Genomic DNA, 21340 nt, shown 5'->3' with positions numbered 1-21340 from the left:
AAGGCAGTTCTATTGTCGATTTATCTTTGCAATTCTGCACATTAATGCAAAGATTGCGACTCGCAGAAGCATTCCTCGGGGGATGTTCTTTCAGAGAAACGGCAAGTTCATTTTGGCGCAGTCCCGACGGTAAACAGAAAACACCGTAGCTGGAGTTTAACACTGACGGCGGGTAAATGTCAAGTTGCGGAAGGTTAGAAAACAAGTCAGACCACCAGATGCTCACTAAGTATTCCGTTCACATGTGAACAGTGTTATGGAATTCCCCGAGGCCCAGGTATGTGACTTGACCGAATTCTGACTGTGCAGTGTCACGGGCCTAGTTAGTGTCTCGTGTGGAGGGAGCTCAGTGTAATTTAAATTGCATTACACGGCTGTCGTAGCCGATGGTCAACAAAGGGCACAGTAGTATACGCGTTTGAAATGGCCGTGGTTCCAGTCCTCTGTGACTGCTGAACACGGTGATATTTTTGTATTCTCTCTTTCTGTCTATCTTATAAACTCCTCTTATCCACTATCCCCAAGTGTAAATAAAATAACCTCCTCTGACCCTATATGGCTGTCCCGAAGTATAAAAGAAATCTATTGGAAATACAAAAAAGGAATTTATCGTATTTAAGGAATGAATCGTATTTATATATATCATGTTACACGTATCATGAAAGATATTTATCATGGGGATAGCATTCACCATCTGCGGGACCATCCTCCAGTGGAATCTCAATTCCACTTCATAGAAATACCAAAATAGTACACTCTAAGTTAATAACAAAAAATAAATTAAATCGATTCGCTTGATATATTCCAGATAATTCGCCTACCATCCCAAAGAATAGAAATAATGCAACTCCACTTCTGTTAAGACCCGATCTGTCAAGCTTAGAATACATGTTTCTTGACAATATTCGCACCATATACAACCAGTTGGGATTCATATTGAAGCAACTGTTGGCCAGTTGGATGAACTGGTGATGGTTGATCGCCAGTAAGTAAGTTAACATAACTGTTGGTAGTGTCCACACCTTACTGCTTGGGACTAGCCTCTTTTGTTGGTTCGTCGGCAGCAAAATATTTGAATGAGGTAAAAATGAGCTCTGTACAGGGAAGGGAAAATTTTCTGGATCTAATCGTGGTGCCATCACTATGACCCGGAAACAAACCCTCTTAATAGAAGTATTCTCCACAAGAAGGATTGAAATGTTGTCGAAATGGACTTGGTTGCCCGATGATTCTGCAGCAGTATCCTTTGCTACAGCGAAGTGATGGACAGTTATGATGGATCATAAAAGCGAATTGCTTCACGAAACCCTACACGATCCATGACATTGAAACGCGGGTGCTGCAGCATAGGTGGGAAAAAGTACTGCAACTCAATTTACAGCCTTAACTTACAAGTACCACATCTTTAGTCCTCCGAAGGAGTATTCATAGGTCGTGGTTCTCCCTTCAGACGACGAGGTGAAGACGATGGAGTAATTTTATTTCAGTTTGCCACCTTGAAACAAGATTAAAATGGGCTTTATTATTTATAATGTCGGAAAGTAGGCCTCATTAATTCTAATTAGAACCTGATAATTAAGTTTGCATTTACATTATTTGTAATCAATTGTCACATATTGATTTTGCTAGCACCCAGCTAAGTTCTGTGCTGAAAGTGTCTCATTCGAAGATGTTGGGATCGAAGTCTCAGCGTTGCAGGTGCTTTATATCTTCGAATCAACCATTTTATGATTATATATGTATAGATAAAGGTTGCATATTGTTAATAGCTGGAAATGAAATATAAAAGATACATTTTTAGAAGATGAACAGACAGTTATCACTGGTCTTTGTGGAGAATAACTTTCGGCACCGCTTATGTTTTGAAGTGGATATTTGTACGTTGGAAGAAACACGTGGTCTGCTAAGTAGTATATAATGTATTTCTCCGCGATGTGTAGTTCCGCTTGGAAATATTTCCTTCTATAATATTAACCACCTTTTGTTAATTCTATACAGAAGTTAGTAAGCGATCAACAACAAAAAGCGTTACATTTTTCTGTAATAACTGGTCAACGCGTTAGGCGATGCTTTTCTTCCAACGGTTACTGTAAGTGGAGCAGCGTCTTTCAGGAGACCTACATCAGCTGGAGGGGATCGTGCTTCGCACGTGTTCGTAGTTTGTTCCCATGATGTAGCAAAATAGAAAGAAAAAACCGATAGAGCTACACCTTAAAATGGTGAGAAAAAGAACTCATAAGTGGAATTACAAATGGCTTTTTTCATTCTCAACAGTATTCAACTTTCCGACCAAAGAAAGCGAACTGATGACATCACCTTGTGTGTGTGTGTCCTCCACTCCTAAAAATAGATTCTCTGTTTACAGTCTGATTGAAACTAAATATACAATACATGGGAGAAGGGGTTGCGGAGGATGATGGAGTAATTTTATCTCGGTTTACATAGTGATTAAGAAGAGCCCATTTGAATAATTAAATGGGCTTTCTTAATCGCTATGTTGAAAGAAACGGAAATTAGATCTTCATTAATTATATTCAGATTAAGTAGAAGTTTAAGTTTGTACTTTCGTTATGTGAAATCAAATAATACAAACATTTTTGTGAACAATTTGAACATGAATGTTTTTCTATAATTATTAATAAGGGAAAAAGAACAAAATGTATGCATGGCAGAGCTCTTTTTAAAGTAATTTTTAGAACTGTACTGTACTGTACTGATCTACGTGAGAGAAAGGAAACATCTGGAGGGCATTTCATATATTGAAGCTCCAGTAATATTTGAAGAAGTTAGTTACTGGTGAGGTCCTATGCTGGATCGTAAGCTGACCAAAATATAGGAAACGGAGGGTTGTCATAAATGATCGGTCATCAGAGAGGACCAGTGATTCTCAGAGATTCTCAGATTCCCTCAGGGTTCGGTTTTAGGTCCCCTCCTTCTCATTTTCATAAATGATATCGACGAGGGTAACCAAGAGAAGCTGTCGCAGTTTACTGATGATTTGCAGGTAGAAAGGGTGACTGTGATTAACAGCATAAAGCAAGCCAGGATATTCTAAAAGACTTGGATCATATATGGTCTTGGTTGCATATATTGTTCGAAAAATGACAGTTTCGCCGCTTCTAAGGAGAACACCCCTTATTAAGGCCTTTGGAAACAGAAATAAATCCTGGAATTACGTATAATCTCTGAGGAGAAGAGCTAAAAGTGGTTATGTGACAAAATTTTCCATGGATGTAAACAAGCGGCTGTTAGGGCACTTGATTTCCTGTCAATGATTTATAGGACTTTTGCCATCACGCAGAAGGACTGAAATTATCTGTCTCATATAAGACAATGGTTAGGCCGCATTTGGAATATTTGTTTCTTCCAGTCTTAGAATATATTCTTCGTTTCAGTGGGCTCCTACTTCTGCATCTTGAATCACAGAACTTGTAAAAATACAAAAAACTGCTGTTAAACATATGCTAGGAATGGATGGACAAATTCGCTATTTTAAACATCAGTTTGGCTAATCTCAAGAGATATTAGAAACAAGCAGAGATGTGGCTAATTTAAAATGTTTTAATAATGCTTTACGTAACACCCTAATTTCCGAAGTCACCTTATCGGCAGTGTTTGAATCCTAAAAAAAACAGAGCAAGCCTTTATCACGAACATTTAAACTGATCAATGATTTCAGTTGGATCCATTCATTAATCTAAAAACTTTGATTAGAAATTATAAAAAGGTGATAAGCCAATGATTTTATCAACTTTATCTCTTTTTTCCCCCCATTACTGCATAGTTAAATTTTATCATTTGGTTAATAGAAATTGTCTCTTATATAACAACTTTTATTATTTAAGGGTTTTATATTTTTGATTTTATTTGAGCTATTCTCTATTTATAGACAATAGATTTTATCGTACATTTTATGTGGAGTTTAATCCCCGTTTTATATGATAATAAAAGTCTGCTTCCGTGAGTCACTTGGTGTTACTAATACCGATACATATTCCAGTCAGCAGTATTACACTATATAAAATAGAGATTCTTTTCTGTATCTTAGGAATTGCCTGGGACAAGCTATGGACAAAGACAAAAGGTTTGAGTGATTTTGAGGAGCATGGTAGTCAGCGCCAGACCCGCTGTATGAATATCTCGGAAGCTGCAATCCAGCTGAGGTTTTCATATACGACTGCGTTCTCGGATGTATTGACATTAGTCCAATTACCAAATAACATCCAGTGATCGATGATCATATGGTCCGAAACAGCTGATTGATGCTTGACTGGCTGTAGCACAAGTTTTCAGCTTCTGACAATACTTGTGCAGGGTCCTGCCCAAGGAATGCTGAGGAACATCAACACTAGACAGTGGAGGATTGGAAAAATGTTGCCTTCTCTGATGAATCTCTGTTCCTGCTGTTTTACGCTGTTAGGAGGAAAAGAATATGTCCAAAATACCTTGAGTCCAGGTACCCATACAGTGCAGGGTGGTAACAGCGAATGTAATGAACTAATTTGCGAGCACAGATTATTATTTTTAGTATTTATTTTAAACAACGCCTATCACCAAACAAAGAACATAATTATAATGATGCGGAAGAACTTCTACAGATTCCTCCTTCCTTTTTGTTTATTAGGAGACTTTAATGCACCACCTACTGTAGGTTCCTTCTGGAATCGCTGCTTCATAAACATAATCTAATATTGTTGAATACTGGTGCTGAAACGTTCATTTTTCCACTAGAAAAACTACAGTATAAACTTGACAATCCGCTCTCCAGTATTGTTTCCACTCATCCCGCTCTCAGTGACCGTTATCCGATAATTTGTGAAAGTCAAACAACTAGTATCTCACAGGCATACACCTGCTTAAAATGGAAAATTTCCAAGCTAATTAGAACATAGTTAGAACAATTGGAACAATCAAACCTTTCAGAAACTATATGCGGCCTACGCCTTGGCAAATGCACAAACTCTGCAAATTTTTACTGACTGGTCTGAAAGTGTCACAGCTGTGTTTCTGCCAACGTCAACAGTCTCTGCCTCATTAACAAGGAATGCAGTGTGTTCACTGCAGAACTCTATGGTGTTAAAATGGCATTCATCTTTCTGACTAATGATTTCAGTCCGAAAACTATAATCTACACAGACTCCTTGAGTGTAGTGACTGTCCTCCAAGACAATTTTCAGCCTTCACATCCATTCCGAAAACAAATAAGATCTTAAATATCTTAACTTGATAACAATAAACAGACTGTCATATTCTGTTCAATATCTGGGTACGCTGGAATACCAGGAAATGTGCGTGCAGATAAAGCAGCAGTTATCGCATCCAGATTCCTTATACAGGTTATAAATCAATTATAAGCCGAGTTTGTAATGAAAGGTGGACAGAAATTTGACAAAACCAGTTATATAACGCGTTAAGAAACATAAAACAGAATCCATAGCTATGGAAATCCAGCTTCTGATCAAACAGACACGAAGAGGTTGTATTGGTCATACTCACCTCACGCATCTCTTTTTAGGAAAGATTCCCCATATTGCTTTCACTGCAGTTCGCAAACATATTCTTGTGGAATGCGCTCATTATCAGTCTGCCAGATGACATCATTCCAATCCCCTCTCACTCACAAGAGTCTCTTTAGCGTAGACATTTTATTGGGGGCAGCTCCAACTAACCGCGTTTATCCACTGTCTAAAATTGATTAATTTATATACGCTCTTCTAAATCCATTTTAACAGAATATGTTTTTAGTTTTAATAAAAAACTCAAATTGAACAGTTTATATTTGAGTCGCGATACTTTTGAAACGTGTATTTCATTTTATTCCACCGATCAGCGCAATGTTGCTTGCCTCTCTCTCTCTCTCTCTCTCTCTCTCTCTCTCTCTCTCTCTCTCTCATTTTTTTTGTGATCTGAAGCAAGATAGCCCCTTATTATCGTTTATTTAATTGGCACAGTTTCATAATACAACACTTCGCAATTGTCGAATGAGTCCTTAAATTCGTGACTGGAAACTAATGGACACGACTCTTCCGTATAGTCTCGAAGTGTTGCAACCACTAAAATATGAATAATTTGTATTATCATAATAATACATGTACTATTGAGTCACAAATGGAGATTTGAAGTATTTATAGAACAAGTTTAAAGAATAGATTAACATAAAATTATGTAGGGTTAGGTAGTTTGAATTAGCGCCAAAGCAGCTGCCATCCATGAAGTGTAATTGCGTATTGTTTTCTAAATTTTGTTCTAAGGCTTGTTTGAGTTTTAGGCTCCACTTGAACTCCTTTAACAAATGCCACGTCGTCAACGTATTCATCTTTCCGAACGGGGAAAGATCCGGGAGTTGTGTAAAAACAACTCTCTTGTCTAATTAAGTATTTCATTTTCACATAGAAGAATTTGACCTAACAAAAAGTTAGGAATTGAGAGTGACAGGAAAAAACAGGATGCATATTTGCATTGTGTGTCAGTTTAATAAGTGGTACAGCCCGAATTTCTACAAGGTATGATGTGCTGGTTTCCTTTCTGTCAGAAATATCAAACCATTCATTTTGCGAAATACGTTGAATGGTGAAAGATTTCTTTGAATCTCAACATGCTGGAGAAATTTGTTTTCCCTCTGATGTTAGCAGGTGGTCAAATTCACCGCAATTTCTCTTTATGCGGGATGGGGGCCCCCATCTCATTTCTCCATTCTTGTGCCCAATAAATTGGAAATCACTTTTCCAATTTATTGGGTATCATATCACAACTGAAGTGATATGTAAAATTCACTTAATGCTTGTGCCGTTTATTTCATCCTCTGAATTCTGTTTTGCGTGATTTTGAATAATTGTTTTTCTTCTTCTTTTGAACTCTTTATTGCATACAAAACGCACATGCCGTACACAATACCCTTCACGGCTACAAGCCAGGGGAACGTAGAGGTTCTATGGGAAGATAGTTTTTTATAGTCTCAAAAGTTGCTGCACAAGCTGGGTAGTGTGAGAAGATTCACTTGACTGCTGCGAGCCCATTCTCATATGCAATACTGAAAGTGATCATTGGTGAAATGATCTTTATTTTAACCAATATATATATATATATATATATATATATATATATATATATATATATTAGGCTATTCGTAAGGAAAATTCTCGATGTCTTTCGCTAATTCGATGTGGCAACCCCATGATCAAGAAAAAGTTCCAGATGTCTGATGAGATCTGTGCAGTAATGGTACGGAATAAAGGTTGTAGCATTGATCGGAAACAACAGTCTTGCAGTTTGACCTTCAGTTCCGTGGTGGTAGGAGGTAAATAATGAAGTACGACCCCTTGACCATTCTCCGAACGTTTATATCTAGTGGATAGATAGATGAATAAGACGGATAGAGGAAAGGCGCAGCGTTTATCACAATGTCCGAAATGTTGGTGAATAATTTCTCTGGATGAGTTGCACAGCAAAAATGTTCCAAGTTCTCGAAAAATGGAACCAGTATCTGCGCCTGATAGCGCCCTATTTTAATGGATCATTTATTGTTTTTATTTTTGCTTCTGCGTTGAAGTGTGGTCTGAATATGCCATGCTGCTAATAGCACACCAGATGATTGTGTCCTGTTCTAAATGAAGCAAAACAGTGATTGATATTTTGAGTTTGTTCGAATGCGAGGACTGTCTGTTTGTCTGGCTAATTATATGTATAGAAGGGAGATTAATATGGCAGTCATGAGAGAACCAAGTATTTCCAAGAAAGGTTTGATCCTCTTAATGCATAGAAAGCATCTATGCGCAATAAAGGCGACTTTCCTCAATATCGCATGATATCAGTGGATAGTTAGATGGCTCCAGTATTTCGCAGAATACTGTTTGACAGACTAATGCTCATTTTAAACGCGGCTCTTTGACTTTGATTTGGCAACTGAAGCTCCCGTTGCAAAAAAACTCGTTCTCGTTCGTCGCAATCTGATATAAAGGCGGCTCTGTACTTTGTAATGGGTTCTTTTGTTCATTCTGGTTTACACATTAGCATATAACATTAGATTTCAAGGTGAATCTCAAGACACGTGCTGGAGATGGGATAATTTCAGTATCGTTTATTTTGGGCCATAATTGTACTAGTTGAAGGGCATCTAGATCATCTGGTTGTCTTTCATAGGTACTAGTCCCATTTCAAAATTACTAAACCACAAAAAATCTTATGCATGTTGCATTTCCGGAATCCATTTGTATTAATTGGTAAATTCCTGTTGTATTCATTGATTTCCTTTCAGTTTTAATTCCCACGTGTTGTTCTTCTCTCTCAGCGCAGCATGACGCGTGTGGTGACATGGAAAAGGTGCGATACACAGGATAAACATATTCAAAACTGAGCACAAATGCTGAAGCCATGGAATGAACGGTAAACATACCGTGTCAGGGGACTTTCATTGAAGCGCCACTCATGTCCAGCGCAGTTTATCAGAGCTTTATGCTTAATGGACTTTTTGGTACAGGGGAAACTGTCCATCTTTCTGTGAATCTGTTACTTAATTGGAAAACCGGGACCTATTTCAAATAGTCTGTCACATGTACGGCTACCATCTGAGGATAAATATTATAAATATTACACCACCAGACGGTGGACCCATTTTGATATATCCATGTTATTCCCAGCATGCGAACTACAGCCACCGTTTCAGCCTCGCTTTGAATATTCAACACTTATGGTTACTCACCAATCTTTGAGTGCATCGTTTTGTATTGTGTGCATATCTGAACTGTATATTCCAACGGTTGGTTTATTTGTACGAACTTGTTAACATGGAGGTGGCTGCATCCAAGTGCGAGTTCTCAGTGAGGAAAAATGTTAATCTTTTTCATGATTTAGGAGCAGGGCTGATAAAATAAACACTGAGATCCTTTGATGCTTGGAGGAGGTATGAAAGTGTCTTGTTTGCATCCAGGTGCTTATAAATCTTGCCACGATCCTGCCAACCTCATACGTAATTCATGTCTCGTGGCTAGTACAGTAAAACCGCATTATTTTAAGTATGTTAGACTTTGTATAACTAGAATTCCACAACACAGGCGCACATTTTTTAATGTACCATCAATTTATAATGACATTAATACATACAGGAGATCTGCATTATTTCTAGATCTATGAACGTAGTATAATTTTTGTCTGTTTTTTTTTTTTTTTCTTTTGCAAATATTCAATTTTAGTTTATCTCCAAAGATAAACGAGAGAAGTGAAAATAAAATCCATTAGGCATCGTTATTCCCATATTGCTGTTTGCATACTACTTGATGTACTACTCTGGGGGTGTTTAATGTGTTTTTTTTTTTACTTGGACGTAAGATGAAGTTTAAATTAAATTTGAAATTAAATAATCCAATCATCATCACAGATATCAAATAAAAAATACAAAAGTATGGAAAGTAGTAGCACTGAAAATCGAGGCGAAATGTGGATATTAAACAAAAGAAATATTCAAAGTGGGTAGAAGCAGCGCTAAATGAAAATTTGATTAAATAGTAACTTTTTTTTCCTCCTCCTCCGGCCCCGAGTGCCAAGCGATCTGTCTATTGCGATTTGCCAGTGTCTTTCTAATGCGAGTACTGGCCTTTCATAAACCCGCCTCAGCTAGCAACTTTACTGCTGGCCCCGATAGCAGCGTACTGCTATTTTTTTTTTCTTTTGATCCCCATCCCTTGGTTACGGTTGGCACCGCTCCTGCCTGCGCGTGGCGGGGCCGGAAACCTGCAAGGAAAAAGTTGTCTTCCAGGGCTTAACGGAGTAACAGCGGACTTCACACACCAGGTTCCATCTGGACCTACAACCAATAATCATTGTGCCAGCAGATAGATAATTCTTATTCACTTACTGCAAAAAAAAAAAAAAAAGAGACAAATGAAATTGCTTTTTCTCTCTGCTTGATCACTCTCGCTACCAGACCAGCATATCAGAAAACTGTCTCCCTTTGTCTGGAGCACACAGTTGGGTCTCCAAAAATGGTTCGCGTCAAACATCTGGCGACCTGCTAGATCTTAGAGGCGAACCCACGGGTCATCGACATTCATAGCTACTTATGAAAATGACAGGTGGAATTTCCATCGAAGTCACTCAATACCTCAAAAGGCGCAATCACAGAATTGGATATATTAATCAGCCCAGGATACCTCAATTGTGCAACCGTACATCCCCAATCCAATTAGATGTTACAAGTGCCTGAAGTTCGATTACTCCAAGCAGCATGCAGAGGAATATCTGTGTGTGTGTGTGTGTGTGTGTGTGTATCACGAGAAATCTTCACGTTACTCCAACTGCAAAGGAGACCGCACTGTTTACTCCAAAGATTGCGCATTATGGAAAACAGAAAAACACATTTATTCTGTGGAGTGAGTCACCCCAGAGAAATCTGCTCCACCTTATCAACGTCAGGTGGGGCATAGTCTCGAATCGAGACGGCGAGCTTTATTGGAACTGGCCCACTTTCCCATGGTGTGGTCGAATACCCAGAATCCTCTCTCCAGGTGACTGATGCTTCTGAGTAGCCAAGTGGCCAGGACAACAGAACACACACACACATAATACATACAAACCTACATTTCTCATATATCTGGCCATTTTGCAGTCTTCATGGAGATACGAGGCGGAGTTGTGACGTTCAGGGCGCTGCCCTCTACATGAACACATGTCCTCATATCATCCACTACACGAACTAACCTATGCAGCTGCCTTCGCAGCTGTAGTAGCGCAGAAACCAAAAGAATTAAGAGCAGTTGAAACACATTGACATTTCAGTAGCAGAAGGACACGAATGCTCCTTTCCAAGCCAAAACAACAAAAACTGTATCGCATAAATTACACGCCAGTGTAATTTATGATTCAATTATCTTTGTGTGATTTATGTGATTCGTGATCTTGTCAAACGATGAAGCCTCAACACAAGTGGCCAAATCCTAAACCTCAAAGTGATATAAAAAGCATAGCATAATATCCAATCTCATGGACACAGATGACCAAGATTAGGATGAAGCTATTCTTGAGCTTCATGAAACTGATGACATGAACATTGATAGTCGGCCAGTCTTTCTCAAAAAAAATTAATAAATAAAGAAAATTAAAATAAAACATAGAATTGCATAAACAGATAACACAAAGAAAATCATCAAAACAACTAAGATTAAGTAATACGTACAATACTTCAATTGAATTGGCATGGTCTCCGAAGCAATATCGATGACAATAAAGGTCTTCTTGCCTACAATCCTGCTGCTTTATGTTAACAAGAAACTAACCTAATCCCAGAAATAAATTTTACAATGATACACTACAATATATACAGACAAAATCGGATAAATACAAGGATTTCTCACGGAGGTGCAGCCTTTTTAGTAAATTCTAGAATTCCTTTCAAACAAATCCTGCTCCAAACATCCTTTGAAGCAATTTCAGCACACATCATGGCAGAATTGCGTTTACCGTAGTCTCTCTTCATCTTCCACCAAACTGTTCCCTTGTACCCAAGAATTAGAAGACCAAGTTGCTCTCCCCTTTTTGCCTACTTGAGATTTTAATGTGCATCACCCGCTATGGGGATCTCTTCACCCTAACAGAAGGGGAAAGCTGATTGAAAATGTCTTCCATGAGCAAAATTTAACACCCTTAAACATAAGCGCTCATACTTATTTGCATTTACTAACAGGAACAAGTTCAGCAATAGACCTTACCACTGTTCAAGAAACCATAACCACTTCTCGATTGGTTCGTTTCAAATAATCTATACAACAGTGCCCACTACCTAATCATTTGCAGAATATTGACAAATGATGCGCTACAAAATACAAATGGCAACAAATGGAAATTTCTCAAAGCAAATTGAGAAATTTCTAAGTCTTATGCAACATTAGATCAAGAAATAATGTACTCAGTTATCGAAAGCGTAGTTAGGTATGTCATGAATCGATAATGTCCGCAGAAAACATTGCAATTCCACAAGTATTCATTAAATATCTTAAACAGTACAAACACTGGTGGAACGACGAATGCAATTTAGCAAGGAAAAGAAAAATGAAGCATGGAACCAATTCCGAAGGCACCCTACCACTGTCTATCTCATAATATACAAGAAAACAAGCCCGTTTATATTAAGTGGAAATGCCAGAAAGAATCCCGGATGTCTTTTGCCAGTAACATCACTAGAAGCACAGACACTAGACTAGGCTGAAATGAAATCACACAAATATCGGTAAATATGAACAACTACCCTCAAATGGAAAGGACGGGATATAACTGAGACAGAAAAAACAGTAAATGCAGTTGAAGACACCTCTGCAAACTGTTAGCAGCATCTTCATATGATCCATTCTTCCAAAAACGTGGAATACAGATCGAAAGATAAACTTAATTTTCACGCAATCAACCTTTCGCCTTTATAGAGTTACAGAAAGATTTAGCCAGAACAAGACAGAGCGCAGGAGGTCCTGATGGAATTCCCGTTATCTATGATAAAACATTTTGGTGAGAATTTCTTACGTATTCTTTTGCTTCTGTATCATAGAATCTACGTTAAAGATACCTGTCCTGACCGTTGGCGACCTTCGATTGTACTAGTCTTTCTGAAAGCTGACAAAGATCATACAAATCCAAATCACTATTGCCCTCACTAGTTATCTTGGAAAAATCTTAGAAAGAACGATAAACAATCGTCTTCTTAGTAACACAATCTTCTTAATCCTAATTAATATGGTTTTCCCAAGAATATATCAATTTTAGATGTCCATTACAAAGGCGGAAGCAAATATACAAAGCGTTTCTCAGAAATGAACACTTGGTTTTATTATGTCTTGATATTGAGGAGGCTTTTTATATAGCCTGGAGATATAATATCTTGCGTAACTTACCCAGAATACAAATGCGAGGCCATTTACAAGAGTCATACGCAATTTATTTAAAAAAGAAATTGCGTATGATTTTTTATCAAAAGAACTTTCCAAGTCCGGTTTAACCATATTCTATCCTGAAAATATGTTAAAGACGAAGTAGTTCTCAAAGGCTCAGTGCAACTCTCTTTGCAATCAAAATTAGTCGTCACAAAAGATATTCCTGAAACTGTTGAAACATACGAGACAGTGTTGAAACTCGTATTTATTACCATTTGACTTCATCTTCATTATTTCATGGTACTCGAGCAATGTGCGCACCGTAGAGAGACACCTGCATGGTGCTGTAAATAAAATAGAGACATGGACCATCTGTAGAGGATATCGGATTTCATCATAGAAGACAGCAGGAATACACTTCTGTAGAAAACGCAAGCTACATCATCCTGAATTACGAATTGGTAACCAGGCAATCCCACTTAAACACAGGGTCCGACTTCTCGGACTAATCATGGATGATAAATTAATTTCCTTGAGCACATGAAATACTTGCTTAGCGTCTGTTTAAAGAAAATAAATATTCTAAAGGCAGTATCTTCCATGAAATGGGGCGCAGACCGCTTTTCTCTGCCACACACATATACCTGGCCATGATTAGATCTAGATTAGGCTATAGAGTTCCAATCTACAACTCTGCCAGAAGTGTATTATATTAAAATGGATTGATCATATCTATTATTGCGCATTGTCTCAGGAGTCTTTCAAATGTGACCAGTACAAAGTTTGTGCACTGCAACCCATGAACCTCCTTTTAATCTTCTCGGACAACTTCTTCCGCTGAATTACGCTGCAGAAATTTCAAAATTCTGTCAGATCATCCATCACGGCAATACCCACATAATCAAAGTTGTGAAATGTTATTTAGAAACAAACCAAAAATTTGCAAACCAGCCCAACTAAAAGTGTTACTTGTGAGATGGAGAATATAAACATGGACAGAATCATGAATCCTTATCCCATCTACCATTAGAAATCAGCTTACCTGACTGTAACATGAATCTCGCGCAGTGGAAAAATATCACACAGTTACATTGTGCATTTTAATGCAATACTCCTGTTCCAACTACGTACATCTATACACCGAAATACTCACCGACAGCTCAAAAACAGGCAGATATATAGGAGCACAGAGGAGAGTAGGAGAGAGAGAAGCCAATGTTAATTTCAAGGAACTGAAATTAAAACTTTTATTTTAGCATCCACTTCCTTGTAGGATATTAATTCAAGATAACTCTTTTATAATTTCTTCTGAATTTTCTTGACAAACCTTGCACTCTCCTCTGAACTCCAGCTGCACGCAACTCAACCGTTAATTTGCCATGAATTTTCTTCGCTGCCAACCTTTGGAAGGCTTCATTTTTAAAGAAGTAGGCATATAATCTGCCTGCTTTACGAGCTGTCTATTACCAGACAAAGTTTTCATGTTTTGCAGTCCCCCTCTATCTTTATACTCGAACAGTTTCCTATTCCTGTATACTCGTAATTCTAAATCAACAGTCACTGTACAGCGGCGTATCACCCCAAGACACTTCGCTTTGTTGAAGATCATTTACACTTGCCTACATTTAATAATAATAGCAATTGGTTGACTTGACGTATATGAGATTTTTCCTGTGTGCACAGAATAACATTTTCATGCAATCAAAACGTAGTCGTGAGTTATTTTGCAGGAAGAACGATGTGAGAAGATCGTTACAACTCAGTTATTGCATTGTACCTGCTTTGGAGCACATTTTTTTTTTTTCCTCATTACGTATTTATTATATTTTCTCTGTTCCATAAGTTTATTTTTTACGTTAGATAATATCATCTGCGTTTCTTGCCTTCCGTGTGTTGAAAATAAACATTCGCCTTGAATATGAAAGAGTTCTAGCCAAGAATTTTCCACTGATTGAAAATAGAATCTGTTTATGTCAACTATTGTTTCGAATAGGACAAAAACACCACTTTCGGAACAGTAGAACACAGACTTAATAACTACAATGGAATGCACCAACCGAATATGACTGAAACTTTATTAACATAAATTAAAATATAATATTAGTAAAATAAGACAGGATTAATTTTGTTGTGAAAATAAAATACACTGGCAGCTGTAGAGTTGAAAGCGATAAAATGGTAGATAAATATATAAAATTAAAATATAAGAAATATTATAAATTAAAGGCGATAAAACAACCGTAGCTTTCAAAGGGGGATGAATACGGCACATCCTTAAATAATATCAACGAGATCACGGCTTTTTCACTGTAGGAGCACGGGAATTATCCTCCACACGTGCATGAAGACAGGAAATGGTTCGGGAGCGTGCCAGGTGGAACCGTTAATCCTGTCCAAGAATTACGGTTCCAAAGGGGGATGAATACGAACTCCCCATTCTCTATTGATGGTATTATGTTCCGAAGAACAAATCCGCAAGCGCCCGATCCATTTCCGGTTCCAATATCTATGCGAACGATCAACGATGACGGCAACGCTTGAAGAAATTTGGTGGTTCTCCTCCCAGAAGTGTTCAGCCCTAGCAGATTTACCATGGTCTTTATTGCTGAGAGGTGCGCAATATTCTAGAGATATTCTATCGCCAACATAGCGTTTCCATGCATGCATGAAGGGAGGCGAAAAAGATCCATCAAAAATTCTGGACTGCAGCTCTTCCGTGGCTAAGTTGGCAACAATAGCACTAATTGGAGAGCCCAATTAGTGCTATTGGGCTCTGTAATTCTTCAGAAAGGCCAGACAGGTACGTCCTGGTACTCTCTGCTACGAGGTGGGCCACAAATAGGCGAAACCTTGGCTAACCTCGAGTGTTCATTACTGAATGTCCAAATGGGGAGTTGCCTATTCCTTCCATTATTGGAAAGAATGGAAAAATCCCCAGCATTATCCATCGAATTGGTTAAAAATTTATACATCTGACCTGAAGACGCTCTGCTTGTCGCTCCCTCGCACTGTTAATCTGCACGAGCGATGCTTTATAACTTCATAACTTGGTGATGGTATAACTGCGCTTCCATCCGACCGTTATCGTTACGAACGGTGATATACACCAGACTATTGCCTGACAACCTTTGAGGTATTAGGCATTAATTCGTTGTGGCAAAAGGCGTATGCATTACGTCAATGTAATATTAATTAAATATATAATCGCTTCCTCGCATCATTTTGCCACCACTAAAATTAATACTGTGTCGAAAAAAATTCGGTTTACTCCAATTTCTATTGCAGCAAACCGAATAAAGTTGAATTGGATCCGCATGTGGGAAGCTGCCTTGCGTGATTTCATAAAACACATTTAAATCGACTAGAATTGTAGTTTTTCGATGACTTTAATGAACGCTGATGGGTTGACGAATAAGCGCCACTTCACCTCCCTTTGTAACTTCTCTATCCCCTCTAATGACATAAATTATCCGAGACAATCTCGCCATCTGAGATTTCAGCAGAAAGCCAACGTTCCGTTAAGGCATATAATTAAATAATCCATATTAGCACTGATTTCTGTTACAGTAAAAAGAGGAGGGGACCGGTTTGTAATAATTCTTAGTTGTATCTTACTCCTTCGTGTAGGGTACGATGCTAACGTCTTGTCCCATAATAATTATATTTTATTGAAACTTTCCTGTATTATTAGAGATTATGCCGCGATCTTATAATTGAACAACCGATCTTGCTTGTTGGACTTCAGAAAGACGATATATTGCTCAAGAGGTACATTCCAAGAAATTCACTTTGTCCGATTTATTATGTCTATGATGGATGGCGAGTACAACATTTCAGGCTGCTTAAGTTCGATGGGAGTTTATATTCGTGGCCGTTGACGCACTCACACGAGAAATAAGTCAAAGACAAAACCGAAGGATCCTGAACAATAGTTGGAAATCGCCATGGTCAAGCTGCATCTTAATTTAGGAACCGCATCACTAAATTGTGGACAGCGGAAGTGTGAATTCCCCTTAGGACCACGTGATAAAACATGCTAACTTTGAAATGGATGGATATTAAATCATTCTTTCATCCTACTTAGTGAAGTGTGCAAAAATTCGGAATCAAGGTTTGAAATTATCGGTTTTCTATTTTTGTTTTATTATGTATTTATCCTTTGCGAATAATTTAAGTTAAATTTGAGTAAAATATTTTACATTTCAGTATATATAATACTTCATAACAGTGGGAATTTAACTACTCTGTTAAAAATGATGAAACATATGAAATGCAACGTCCTTGAGGGTTGTTTCCTATTGTGTGATACCAGTACCACGATTTACACGCTTGCTGCTCTTCTGCGCGTTCGAAACTTCACGCGAGTACACTGAAACGCATGCGCCAGTTCATTCATATTAGTTGACACCAGAAACTGTACGATATATCTAGTTCTTTCTATTGATGAAATTGTTTTAGTTTGATGATTACAGCTCAGTTGTTGCAGCTATCAAATGATCATTGCCAAAACCAGTTCTGTTGAATACTGAGCGCATGCCCGTGTACGAACACACGCACGCACACATCCTAACTGTATGTTGTTTTTTATAATCTTTGCAAACTATCGGTGTTCCCGTTGTAATTAAAATACAAATGTATGTTTGTATGTCATGAATTCAAATATCGAGTTTGAAAGTTTATACTCATGACTTGCAGAAACGAACGCACTGTTCTATCCTTCTTGAAGGGCATGACTGTTCAAAGTGGATAATTAGGATACCATTTGTGAAATATTACTTAATTCGAATATTAAATACTTTTTCTGCAATAGTAAAGAGAAGGTCTTCTTGTCTTAATTTTGATTAAGTCATTCATAGTAAAGAGAAGGTCTTCTTGTCATTAAGGCATTCAAATGACAGGTTTACTGTCCTGTCTGGATGATTCTAGAATTTCAAATTAGTTATTATGAAGAAAATTTTCCTGCTGATTGTAAGAATGTTTCTATTTCATGATAAGAAATTTCCTGATGGCTCGCTAATTCATGCAAACCCCGAGGAGATAAGTGTGAAGATTAATATTTCTTATTGGAAAAGAGAAACTTCCTTTCCCTAGATTGCTCATAATTAGGGAGAGTAATTATTGCAAATAACATTGTATTCTATTAATCAGAAGAATTGGTTATTGGTAACCAATGACATATGACATGAACTCTTTAATTTTTGAATCAAATTAAGATACCGTTGAGTGTATCTTACTTCTAGGTTATAAGTGATGCAATGCATAATCTTCTATCCAAAAAAAATCTCAACTTAAAAATCTTAAATCTATGCTGAAATATTGGCGAATAAATCCCTTGAAAATAAACTCACCTAACATCTTTACTACTGCTTTTCTGGAAGCCAAACTGTGCAAACTTCGACTGGAATGTCTGGTTACCACTTGGTGGTGATGGTGCTGACTGAGAATAGACGTGGACTTATTCAACAATTGTTTTTTCATACCGTTAGCTGAATTTGAGTTCACCAGCGTGACTGAAGATCTTCGATTAATGGTGGGAGGTTTTCTTAGTTTAACACCAATGAAAATGTACAGTACTGAGATCACTGTCATGGGTAGAACGAAGAAAAAGAACGTGGAGATTTCAAAGGCATGCTTTAAGGGGCGCTTTAAGGTGCAGCTAGCTGTTTCGTAAACAATTTGACCTTCAAGGTCCTTGTATACAATTCCGAACTGCGCCGCTAAAGGAATGGCACACAAAGCACCACAGATCCAAACGAAAACTATCAGTTTGATAGATCTGGACAGTTTAGACATGGTATGGGCGCGGAGTGGGTGGCAGATGGCCAGATACCGTTCCATAGTGAAAAGCGTGATGGTTAAGATGGAGGCATTAGTAGAGGTTTCGGCTGTTAGTCCTCTGATGATGCAGAACGCTTCGCCGAACACGTATGGGTACTTATTCCACAGAAGGTACAGTTCTTGTGGCAGACCCAGAACCAGCAACAGCAGGTCGGATATAGCAAGGCTGCAGAGATAATAATTGGTCGCAGTGTGCATGTAGTTATTCCGGATAATCACCACACAGGTAGAGATATTGCCTATCAGACCAGTTACCAGGATGAGGGCATATACTATGGTCATGGGGATTACGGTGGGCAATGAATCTCGTTTGGGACCCAGGTTAACAATGTACGAAATGATAGTGTTGTTGATATCTAGCCATTCGTCCTCATTCGCCATAATAGTTGTTTCTTTTAGGGCACTGGTATAAACACCAGTGGGATATTCTTCCATATCCACGTTGGATGCCACAAAATGGCTCTCAATTTTTATTTCGAACTTTAGGCAAACACTCCATTCTGTGCATGGTTACCATAGTAACGGTCATGAAGGGAACACCACATTTCTCTCGCAAAACGATCTGCGTGAATAATTATTATCGTTCCGAATCAGCTGATAGAGATGGGTTGGCTAGAGGTAAGTTGTAACGGGGTCACTTCTAGCGCCTGCACTCCGCATCCGTCGTCAGACTCGATGAAACTGTCACCGAAGAAGTAGACAAACTTTCCAACTGTGCTACTTCTAACTGACTGGCTTGGAATTCCCATTGCCCGCTAGCAGATGTAGCGACTGCGTGACGTCAGAACACGTGACCGGGGACGCACGTAACTGTACAGAGAAAGAGAGAGCGAGCGTCGCATCGTCACCAGCCAACAAGCGGTGCAGCAACAGCACCGGCAACCGACCCGCGCGTCCCTGGAGTTTAGCAGATTAGGAGCCTGATAGTAAAGGGATGTTTACAGGTATCTCGTGGATTGGAAACCTTGATTAGTGTCCACCTTGCCCTCGGGGTGGCGATCAGCTATTTAGCAGCACGTACGCTTGCTTTACCAGAATTTGTGATTCTCTCCCCCTCCCCCTTAATTTTTTTTCTTTTTCATCCTTTTCTTCCTCATGTTTTCACTTTTCCCTTCTTGAGTTTTTTACTCTTCTCTTCTCTTCCTTCTTATAGTTTTATTTTCTTTTTGTTGTTTCCTGGTTTATTATCTTGATCGTACTTTGTTTCTCCTTGGCCTCCTTCTCTTTTTCTCTCTCTGTCACTTCTTCTGTCCAGTAAACCCGGTTTAAAAGGCTTCAATTTAGAATTTTATTCCTCCTAAGAAGTTCAGTTTGTTTGCTCCCTTCAAAAACATCTTAAGAAGGTTTTGCTTGGAAAGGTAACTGGGCCACTGCAGCAATCCCAGTTGCGTGGAGATCATTATTTTTAAAAGTTACATCATTATTCTTTATAAATTTCATTGGTTCCATCGGTCCCTTGGACTGAAGCCAGAGATGGAGTGAAACAGAATACAGTGGGGTGCGTTCTTTCTTCTCTGGCTTCTCCGTTACTCTCTTATTTCTTAAGAAAATTTTATTTTATATCGTTGACACGTCTTGTTTAGTAGATTTAATTAATTAGATACCAAAGTACCAGGGGATATCAAAAGGTTTTACGTGTCCCAGGAGGTTGAAAAAGCGAAGGAAGTCAAAGTGCCAAATCAGATGAATAAGGCGGGTGTGGAAAGATATGAAATCCATACTTCGGGAAAGATCAATGGTTTAGACAGCAGTGTGGGCTGATGCGGTGTCGTGAAGCAACAGCGCGCTTTTGCTGAGCATTCATTTCACCTTTCCTTAATCGAGTCAGTAAGTTGCTGTAGTAATGTGCATTGATGGTGATACCCATCTCAAGGTAATCTGTGAGAAGAATAATAACAAGATTTTTTATTAATAAATCATATACATTAGCGATTCCATACACAGAAACCAGAGGAATCTTACAATACATTGTCTAAATACAGAGATAAGCTAAATTGAGAAGTTATGGAAAATAAGAAATAAAGATTAAAAAAAAAAGGACTACAAGTTGAGCAGAACATAAAATGACATCGGCTGACTAGGACCGGCACTTACACATTTTTCCTTTACAAACAGAAAGATAGGCCAAGATGTTATCGCGATATGACTTGTCAATAGACCATACGTCGATATTGAGCAATTTGAGAGTGTCCAGAGTAACATTTGGGAAATGTCTCTTGAAATGCTATAACCTCTGGAGCCTTGAGCACAAAGAGGGGGTATTGAGAAGATGTCTTCCTGGCAAACACCAACCAACTGTGTCCCAGATGTTGATGTGATCATGCTTAGATGAGCACAGATGAAGGGATGTCTTCATATTTAGCACATGGGCTCTGTGGACAGTGGACTTGTATTGTAGGTTGGAACAGAGTGCAGATTTCGATGTCGTGTAGATCTAGTGAGACCACAAGTTGCCCCGCTTCCGCACCCAGAATTCGAAGTCCCACAGTTTCCTGAGCTGGTGGGAGGTGTGGCATAGGAGAGCAACTACTGAAGTAAATTTCGAGGTATTTTCTGATTATTTGTTTATTGTAGATTTTGCACAGATCTATTTTCATTCCCCAGAATGCTCTCGAGGATTGCTCCGGAAGTAGAAGATGCAGTATCAAGAG

The 21340-nt window shown here is 38.4% G+C and overlaps 1 protein-coding gene across 1 annotated transcript in view; it reads right to left on the bottom strand.

Annotated features, from left to right (window-relative positions):
- LOC150079005 (pyrokinin-1 receptor-like) overlaps positions 1–19525 on the bottom strand; it is a 149043-nt gene extending 129518 nt beyond the window's left edge. Inside the window, exon 1 of the mRNA XM_090383903.1 lies at positions 18200–19525. Within this exon, the coding sequence (XP_090240029.1) occupies positions 18200–19124 (925 nt within the window). The 5' untranslated portion in view covers positions 19125–19525. The remainder of the gene's footprint in view (positions 1–18199) is intronic.
- Between the last annotated feature and the right edge of the window lie 1815 nt (positions 19526–21340).

The sequence above is a fragment of the Mastigoproctus giganteus genome, chromosome 10 (genome assembly GCF_048544385.1).
Source record: "Mastigoproctus giganteus isolate SK-2022 chromosome 10, ASM4854438v1, whole genome shotgun sequence".
Taxonomy (NCBI): Eukaryota; Metazoa; Arthropoda; class Arachnida; order Uropygi; family Thelyphonidae; genus Mastigoproctus; species Mastigoproctus giganteus.
The sequence above is the reverse complement of the archived record's forward strand: the minus strand, read 5'-3'. Positions and strand labels throughout refer to the sequence as shown.